This window comes from Myxocyprinus asiaticus, chromosome 18, assembly GCF_019703515.2.
Source record: "Myxocyprinus asiaticus isolate MX2 ecotype Aquarium Trade chromosome 18, UBuf_Myxa_2, whole genome shotgun sequence".
Lineage (NCBI taxonomy): Eukaryota > Metazoa > Chordata > Actinopteri > Cypriniformes > Catostomidae > Myxocyprinus > Myxocyprinus asiaticus.
In genome coordinates, this window is record NC_059361.1 from 21,251,685 (window position 1) to 21,262,321 (window position 10,637).

General features: G+C 36.1%; 1 protein-coding gene across 1 annotated transcript; it reads right to left on the bottom strand.

The window, feature by feature from the left end:
- Window positions 1–2,674: 2,674 nt before the first annotated feature.
- On the bottom strand, window positions 2,675–8,524 carry LOC127456196 (putative gonadotropin-releasing hormone II receptor). Its single transcript, XM_051724564.1, has 3 exons — window positions 7,976–8,524; window positions 3,728–3,932; window positions 2,675–3,519 (listed from the first exon to the last, which is right to left on the bottom strand). Exons 1-3 carry the CDS (start codon window positions 8,522–8,524, stop codon window positions 3,080–3,082), a joined length of 1,194 nt encoding a protein of 397 aa, XP_051580524.1. The 3' UTR covers window positions 2,675–3,079.
- Between the last annotated feature and the right edge of the window lie 2,113 nt (window positions 8,525–10,637).

Genomic DNA, 10,637 nt, shown 5'->3' on the forward strand with positions numbered 1-10,637 from the left:
GAAACTTAACACTGGACTTCAAGCAACTTAGGCTATGAGCTTCTCCACCTTTCCTCCAGACTCTAGGACCTTGGTTTCCAAATGAAATACAAAACTTGCTCTCATCTGAAAAGAGGACTTTGGACCACTGGGCAACAGTCCAGTTCTTCTTCTCCTTAGCCCAGGTAAGACGCCTCTGACGTTGTCTGTGGTTCAGGAGTGGCTTAACAAGAGGAATACGACAACTGTAGCCAAATTCCTTGACATGTCTGTGTGTGGTGGCTCTTGATGCCTTGACCCCAGCCTCAGTCCATTCCTTGTGAAGTTCATCCAAATTCTTGAATCGATTTTGCTTGACAATCCTCATAAGCATGCGGTTCTCTCGGCTGGTTGTGCATCTTTTTCTTCCACACTTTTTCCTTCCACTCAACTTTCTGTTAACATGCTTGGATACAGCACTCTGTGAACAGCCAGCTTCTTTGGCAATGAATGTTTGTGGCTTACCCTCCTTGTGAAGGGTGTCAATGATTGTCTTCTGGACAACTGTCAGATCAGCAGTCTTCCCCATGATTGTGTAGCCTAGTGAACCAAACTGAGAGACCATTTTGAAGGCTCAGGAAACCTTTGCAGGTGTTTTGAGTTGATTAGCTCATTGGCATGTCACCATATTCTAATTTGTTGAGATAGTGAATTGGTGGGTTTTTGTTAAATGTGAGCCAAAATCATCACAATTAAAAGAACCAAAGACTTAAACTACTTCAGTCTGTGTGCATTGAATTTATTTAATATACGAGTTTCACAATTTGAGTTGAATTACTGAAATAAATGAATTTTTCCACGACATTCTAATTTATTGAGATGCACCTGTAAATGTAACGTTCATTCATTCATTCATTCATTGAGATATTTAGATTAGATGAGGAAGAAACTTTGGGTGGAATCAAGATTCAGCAGGAGGAGCCCACCTTTTAACAAACTTAGAAACAAGCTGTTCATAACAGTAACTAATGTGTCAATCAATAAATGCAATAAACAATTATTGTTTTCTGTTGTATTATTGTAAGATAGCAGTCTATCCTACTGTATGTTATAATATCTTCATTTAGCCAATGATTTTATCCAGAGTGACTTACAAACGAGGAAACACAAGCAGTTTGTAACAGTAAGCCTGGTTTCCCCCAAGGTTATTTTTCTCCATTAACCAATGTCTTATGGAGTTTTATGTTCCTTGCCACAGTCACCTTTAGCTTGCTCACTGGGGGTCTAAATACAAATATAATTTATTTTATTTATTTTATTATTTATTTTAAGGCACAATTTACAGTCATGTGTTTTATTAAACTGCACTATTATGATTCAAAGACATTACTATATTACAGCTTCTTTTTCTGTTAAAGCATAATTTTCTGTAAAGCAGCTTTGAAATGATGTGTTGTGAAAAGCACAAAACAAATAAAAAATTACTTGACTTGACTAGTGGCTGTAAATACATTATAAATAAAAAGTAACACTCATGGGCTCATTAAAATTGTAAACGAAAGCAGTATATTTATCACTGCTACACATAAAACAAAACAGACAACATAACAAATGACACAAAATACAATATCATCAAATATTATGCAAAACAAATTTTTTTCTTTCTACTTATGACACTCTATATAAGATAAACTCATTAGATAGTAGGTAACAGTTATAAATATAAATTACATATTATCACAAATCATATTCACAGCATGATGCAACAACGTATATAATGTATATAATGTATATAATGTATAAAATGGGTGTAATGAATATGAGTAAATTTGGCAGACAATAGCTAAATGCATTTTAAACCTCACTGCACAAACATTAGGCACTGTTGCCCTAATAACTCATTAATCCTACAAGTAATATTTCCATTTGTATGGAATCCATCTCAGAACATGAAGGTGCAGATGTGTTTTACTTAGCAATGACCATGTATGTGGATAATGTATATATATATATATATACCCTTTAATCTGACAGATTGACAGAAAAGACTCCCTCCTCTCTGCATTTTCTTCCTCAGTCCACTTTCTTGCAGGGCTATTACATTTACTGAGATTACAAATCTGGGTCACTAAGGCCTAAGTACACCCTGTAGTTACATGTCAAACACTAAAAGCACAACTAGATGATGTCACATGGCTCTCACACAAATACACTCTCAAACATACACAACGATAATGGTTCTGTTGGTTATAGGCATTTTCAAGCACCACAGCTAACTAAACATCAACAGAGATGACAGTATTTACCTGCCACTAGAATGAAAGAAAGCTTTACAGTTTGTCAGTCTCCAGTTGGACTTCAATACCCAATGACAAAAGAAGCACCTTCCCTGAGCAGTATGATGTATATAAAATACATTCATAACCTGTTCATGCATCAATCAAATATAATTTTAAAGCTGTAAATAGAAGCTTTTCAGTCCTCACTGATAACATCTAAATTGGAATTGCAAGGGTCTGGGTTAAAATGCCTGAAAAGGTATGAAAGAATGTTTCCAATGAACACCTTAAAATGTACAAGTGTCAATGTACACTGATTTGCATTTGTAATATTACACAAACCTCAAAATCCCTCAAATACATTGAAATCTACACATCTTATTTGTGTATAGATTAAACTAATTTCCTTACAGACAAGCAATTAATGCTATGCCCTTTTTAATAGCAGGTGGAGAAGATTAATTACTTGGATTTGTATGAGATGGAAAAAACTTTGATGTAAATTACGTTTTCAACAAGCAGAAATAGTGATGGTCTAATTAATCTGCAGAAAAAACATCTGATTGTAATATTTAATAAACAGCAAATTATTACAAAAATAATTTAGACAGCTCATTAGTTAATGAATAAAGATATTTGATGCACTTGGTTGGGCTCAATTCAAATCTGTCTCATGCTGTTGAGCAAACCAGGCAGGTATGCATTGTAACTGATGTTTTTGTGTGAAGCTTGACATCCAGTACAAGGTCTGCCTTGTCACATCCATATCTCAGTATTCAAATCACACTTTTAGGGCTGGACTGGTAGGGTTGCCACTACTCCTTGTATTTACTTTCAGATGGCTACTTGTCCTCCCCACCCACAAAATTCTGCATTCGGTCAGCTCCTGAACTAGACTGGTTCAGTCTTCTTAGGCGAAAGGGGGATAATGAGCATTTTAACGAGCCAGTCATAATGGTGTTGTTCTCCGACTCGGTAACTACGACTGCGTTCCGACAGTAGCGCTTCAGTCCTTTGCGGAAATGGATGGTGAACAGACCATAAGTGATAGGATCCAGAATGGCGTTAAAAAGCCCAAAAATAAAAAGCAAATGAGTCAATGAGTGAGAAACAGTCTCCTCTAAATCATCAGGAAGGAACCAGTACCACAGACCCAGCAAGTAGTAAGGGGTCCAGCATACAATGAAAGAAGTCACAATGACTATGCTCATTTTCAAAGTCCTCATACGTGCCTTTGGGATGTTGCTGTTGGAACGGCGTAAGTGGACTTCCTTTGAAGATACTGCAAAACAAGATGATTATTTATGAGCTTTAATGTTATGATTTTAAAATGTTCATGCTGGTGGTATTTAACAATGCAGTGGATAAGATTCTCCCACATTACCATACTTTAGAGTAATTCTAGTTAAGCATGACATGTTGATTAATATTGTGATCATTACAGTATGTACCATTTAACTTATTTTCCCCCCAAATTTAACTCTACCTACTATTTCCTATGGTCATTCTTCGAGAGATCTCCACCAATATCCTTGTGTAGCAGAAGATCATGATGGCCAGAGGTATGAGGAATAAGCAAATGAAGGTGAACATATTGTAGAGCGTCTCCTGCCAATGCTTGACAAAACTCCCTCGAGTGGTGCACTGAGTGAAGTTGGCAGGCACAGTGATGGTCACATTATGAAACAGGAACATCTGTTGGGGAATTTAGCAGGTCAGCAGATTTTAAGCACTCACTCTTGATTGTATATCAAAAAAGGATACATTCAAAACCAACATGATGACATGTACCCTTAAATCAACCCCATTCTGCTAACTGACAAGTGCATTCCCCCATTATAATTATTATTGTTTTTTTCAACAGAAACAGTCACCATTTTCTCTAGTGCTACTGATGCTGCCTCAGAGACATGGGTTCTGGTCCCATGGAAACAAGGAAGTAATCGCATTCAGATTATGGTGAGCATGATTCAGAGGTTGCTTTTTCTCTCAAAAAATTACATTTTTACTCCACTGACGGTTAGGTTTAGGGTTGGGGTTTGGGTTAGAGGGTAGGGTTAATAAAATATGCATTCCTATTGACTGTATTACATCATTTCCAGTTAAAAATGCAGCTTGTTCTTGGAGTCACCCTTGTGGACATTTCAACAACACACCAGGAAAACTATCATTCTCACCACTGGGGCTGCAACGGCCAACTGAAAGGGAATTATAAAAATGACTCCGGGCCCCAATGCGGCTGCACACCCTGTACTGCCTTGAGTTATACCACTGGTCCTAACCCTAACCTGCAGCATATTCCTACAAAGAGGAAAATGGTTAGTTAATACGATATTTGTCGCAGCCCCAACCCCAGCCCTAAGCATAACTTAAACCATAAACCTGCCCCTAAAATCTAACTGGTTGATTGAAATATTGTGCCAGGACAAACAATAATGTTTATCCAGGAACACTACTTGGCAAAATCATATTCCTCCTCAAGGTAGGGTGCAACGGGGCTATAGGCCTCACTCGGGGTAAAAGGCTCCTTTAATTTTTTTTCTCCCAAAACACTAAATAGCAACAAAAATGACCACAGTACTTTCCTTAACATCTGTTTGTCACTATGCACTACAAAACTTTCCTGATCCATGAGATCTTTGCGTGTAATATCTAAAGGTTGACTTTGAGGCAATTTGATCCAATTTTTATATTTTTTAAAATGTTGCAAATTTATGCAGCTAATGAAAATCCCTGAAATTAACAAAATTATTTTGAGACAAAATGTTTATCACATTCAGTTTTGTTCAAGGTCATTAAGTCAAATGTTTTTTAATAACTGTCCAATAAGTGAAAGGATAGTATTTGGGGTAAAAAGCCCCCCTGTTGCAGGGGTTAAAGGCCCCTATAAAACACATTGTTTGTTTGTTTGGTTTTTTTTAAGTGGGGGGACTAGATTTGATATGAAAAATGTTCAAAGTGCGCTCACATTGACTGATCCAATCACAATGGAGATTAATTTGTTTTTAGAATACTTGAGATGTTATAAAATGCCAAATGTGTTTGAAAATAACAGGAAATCATGCACCCTTTTTCGAAGTAGTTCTTTTGAGTAAGTATTATCCTAATTTGTTACTCAAAATGTATCTTGCCGTCTCAGAATTATTTGCATTAGTTTACTAATTGTACATTATAACTTTTATAACTAAAGGTTCCCTCACCACACATTTTTTAAAAACTGAATTTTAATTTTAAAAAAACATATATTATTTATTTTCACACAAATTATGTTGCTCCATCAATATTCAATAAAAAGAAAATCGTAACATTTAAGATTTTGATACATTTTGTGACCAGATAAATGCAAATTTTCCATATGTTCTGCCTTTAGTGCCATTGAACCCTACATTATGTAAAAACATCAAACCATTAATCAAAATGAATTTTCAAAGAACATCCACATTTGCGAATCTTAGTAAAATTTCTTACTTTTTTCTGAAGGTAAAACTAAGCACTTAAGCGGGACCTACCTTTCCAAAACATCAGTTTACAATTAAGCACTTGTTAGCCTTAATTTAGCAATCAAAAACCACCCTGACAGATTGTTTGTAGTTTTTAGGAAATGTGTCTTTTCTGTCTTGAATTCTAAATAACTGTTAAATGCTAGATGTCATGCATGTCTAAAGCCAACTAATCAAGTGAACCCTGTCAGCTGTGCATATACTGTAATTAGATGTGACATTTCCCCTTTAGCAAGAGGCTCAATGATTCAGTACATGTTCCCATGGATGAGTCTTTTCAGAATATTCCATAAATATTATGATGTCTGGCTTCAACATATTCTAACTATGACAATTCCAAAGTGACAAATGAAGATTGACACGGCTTCAACAAAGCCCCTGGTGACATACGGTTAAAGCCATCTGTCTGTTAATGGTTCAGAAACGATTCACAAAAACACAATCAACAAATACTGTAGATAGAAATGATGGCAACATATTCATCATAGCCTATCCTGACCTTGTGTCTAGTACCATATCTGTCTAAAATTACCTCATTCAAACACATTCTGCTGTCATGACATTATGATTTACTGTGGAAATTTCGTATTTGAAATCATAATATTCCTTCTAATATACCCTCATTCTTTTTCCTAGCTGACCTGTCATCATCAGCATCTAAACTTTGAAGCACACTAATTTCGAACACGCTGCTTCATCAAGTTGAAAATTTAGAGGAGCAATAATGAGGTCTTGCCGTTTATTACTTCAACTGCAGACTGACCTAACATGTGCATGCCTACACTGATTGAGAATCACCCCTTATTACTGTTAATTCCAGTGATTCTACTTTTGTAGACACATTAGTCTGGCTTGCTTCTGTCATCTTTATCACTTCAGCCACTGTAATTAAAGGCTGTAGACATCAGGCTTTTTTAAATTTAAATTTTTTTATTTTATTTTATTTTTTTATCAGTATTAGGTTTGAAGGTCATTAGTGTGCTTATTTAAGAAATCTAAACTTAAAAAAAACAAAAAACACCTGATTAAATTACAAACTGCATAATTTCACTAAAATGTTTTAAGTGATGGTAATGTTGAGTAATGTGTCTCAGTAATATCCAGTGAATAGTTAAATCTGAGGTGAAATTAAAGAGCTGATGAGCGTGTGTTCTGTAATTATAGAACTAATCTAACAGCCATTAATTTACAACACTTTCTTGTACTGATCTAATTTTACAACAGTTCTTTGGGAAATATGAAAAACTAAATACGTTATTGATTTGAAACTTATTATCAATATGCTCTATACACATACATGATCAAATTAATCAGAAAAACAATCTAATCAGAATTTTTGCAATCATAAAATGCAGTAATGCAATAAGACATTTTTTAAAGGAATATAACCAACAGTTACTTTAAAGTGCTACTTTGCAAATTTGGTATCGTGCATTTCCAAGTTATTATTTTTTTTTCTTCTATAATAAAATTTCTTTGTAGAGCCTCTTTTTTCAAAAACATCTTTCAAATTTTTTACTCAGTTGCATTACCCTTAAATTACTATGCTGACAAAGAGAGGAACTGTACGTATAAGTGAGTTATTATGAGTTCTTATTGTTTCTGTTGTTCTTCCCTTTGACCTGCCATGTTCTTTTGTTTAAAAATTGGCAGCTTTGGAAAATCAGGAGTATGTAATCAAAATCACAAAACTTAATAAAGTGTATGAGGCTTCAAGTAAATGAAGCAAAAAAATAGTAAAATACATTTTCCATTTAAAGCATTGGTAAGCATGGTTCAAAAATTAGACTGAACATGAACAAATATAGCTGTAAACACTGTGTCTATGTGGCGCTATAAAATTTCCTGTTTGAGTAACTCACTTAAAACCGCCCCAACAACATTACTCAACCAATGGCGTGAGTTGGGTGTGGGACTATCTGACTGTTTGAACAACAAAATATGAGGGGCGTATTCGGAAGGCTGTTTTGAAAACATTGTTTATTTTTGCAATTCTGTTCGGGGGTGCTAGTGTAGCAGAAATTACAATTACAATTACAATTGGGCTTTAAAGTCCAAGCTTCATTTTAAGAAAAGCCAGTTATTAAACCTCCTGTCATTTTAATTTCAAACTCTCTACACATTTCAACACATTCAGGTGTTACTCCAGACTCTGGAGTTTTTGGTGATTGCAACTAATACAGCACACAGAGATAAGACACAAAGAAAACATGAAAAATCACTCAAGAAGCTTCTCACCTGGGGTATAGAGAGAACAATACTCATCACCCAGGCCACACTCAGCATTATTTTGTTCTTCTTCTTAGCCATATTGATGGCCAGAGGGTTGAGAATAGCCGATTGCCTGTCCAGGCTTATGACCACAGTCACAAACGCACAGGAGTACATAGCCATGAGCTTTAGAAACATTAACAACCTGCAAACCAGGTCTCCTGCTAGCCACTGTACTGTAATGTTCCAAGCTGCATCCACAGGCATCACAATGAAAGTTACCAGCAGGTCGGCCACGGTTAGGTTCATGATTAAAATTCTTACATGGGATTTGCGCTTGTTGTTAGTGCTGGCAGCCCACAACACGGCAAGGTTGCACACGGCCGACACTGCGCAAAGAGTGAAGGTAATTATCACCCTCACTTTTGCTGCCATGGAGAAGGTAGGCAGCTGCAATGCTGCTTCACCTGTGCTATTGTTACATGTGGGCAAGGTATAGTCGCAACTACTATTAAGAGCATCTGTAGTCAATTGATGAAACATGATGTTCTCAGATGTTGGAGGGCTGTCATTCATCACTGAAGAAAGAAAGCGTGTGTTTGCTTCATTCGCTCAGCTACCTTCTGCTCTTTGAGGTTCATAAAGGATTCATGACAGTTCAGGAGAGGAGACATGGACAGTACCTGGAAAGGCTCCTTTATTTGACAGTACTGTAGTGGGATTCAAAAAAAAAAAGACAATTTATTTTATTTTTTTCTCAGATATCAAACATGTCATCAAATCTTTATAGTACAGCATGCACTGAAGAAACATCTAAATGAACTGCTTTGATTCAAGTCCAAATATAATTTAACATCAGTGAATCAACCTGACTACATTAGGTTACAACAACAAAACTAATTTTAAGGGTTAGATCAGGTAGAAATAGCTTCTTAAGATAACATCTGCTGGTTACCACTTTTTACAGTGTATAATGCGTTTCACAAAAACAATACATGATTGATATTTATTATGGTCATTTATTATCTTTAAAATGATTGCTGAAACAATATGCATCTCATGTGCATGTAATGTGTCTACTGGTTTTTGAACATGCATTAAAAGTCAAAAGGCAGGTGTCTACAGTATTTACAGTATGCTCTTTAATTTACTTTTTTATTCTAATTTAAATCACTCTCAGACTTACCTGATACAATTCACCCAGAATGATCACATCAGGGCATTAGAAGAAATCCAACGACCTTTAACTATTGTTTGTAAATCTCAATGACTAATCACATAGAAGAACTCTTGGTTAATTACCATCATCCATGCATCTCCCAAATCCGATATGCAATACGTCCAAATGTGTTCCTCTTCTGAAACACTTGTCCAGATAAATGAGTAGTTTGTTGAATGTCGCAGGGTGACATTCGTCTTGATTGGAAGCCGTGAGTAAAAAATTAGTTATTCAGTCTGATTTTAATCTAATAAGAAATGCACCAACTTGAAAATATAGTGTTGTCTGCTTTTTAAATTTAGGGAAAATACTGTTTAAATAATGTGAAATATTCGGCAGAAAGTTCTAAGTTTCAGATATTATCAACCAGTATGTTAATAATGTCGTATGACTTCGATAGCATCCTTAGTTGGTGCTTTCTATTCCAGCTGGAGTGTGAAGTGTCTGTGGAGGTCTGTGCACGTCTGCTCACTCTGGTGCAGCGAGCGCATTCACGGACTTTCTACCATTCCCTCGCGCGTCACTTGACAACACCCGCGCGCACTCGCTCTCTCTGCGCGTCAAACAGAACCGTTATCACAGGTCAATTCTGTTGGCATAATTCATGTTAGCAATTTACATTCAGTAGTTTCACCTAAACAAATACTGTTTGACTATTTCTATTAGTGTGAGTAGTTAAATGTTATTAGTATTGGTTTAGGTTGGTGAGTAATTAAATTATATTAGAATGTAATTGTTGGCACCGACGAGATTTTTCTTGTTGATTTGTGGTTCAGGCTAAAAACATTATCCTACAGTTATTTGGCAGCTCTAGCAATTCATTGAGCAGACAAGCACTTAAAGATGTTAAATCTTGAAATACTGAGCTGCAAATGTAGCAATTGTGAAGCCAGTTTAATTGACCAGGATGAGTAAAAATAAATAAACGAGAGAGATTATTGATCAAAAGAGACACACTTGCCACCTATTTAAAATAAAGCCAAATGTGGAGGACGGAAAGTGGGGGATTGATTTATCAGGAATGTATTATTAAGAAAAATTATCATAGGTACAAAAATAAAAATAACCATCAGTCAAGAAACAAATGGCATATTTTTGAGATATAATTGTTATATACAAAATATATACACACACCGATGAGCCAAAACATTATGACCACTCAAAGGTGAAGCGAATAATGTTGATCATCTCCTAACAAGGCCACAGGTCAAGGTCTGGGTAGATTAGATGGTAAGCGAACAATCAGTTCTCGTAATCTACGTGTTGAATGCAGGAGAAATGGGCAGGAGTAAAGACCTAAGCGACTTTGACAAGGGCTAAATTGTTATGGCCAGACGACTGAGTCAGAGCATCTCTGAAACGGCAATGCTTGTGGGGTGCTCCTGGTCAGCAGTGGTGAGTACCTACTGACAATGGTCCGAGGAGGGACAAACCACAAACCGGCGAGAGGGCAACGAAGGCTATCTCGTC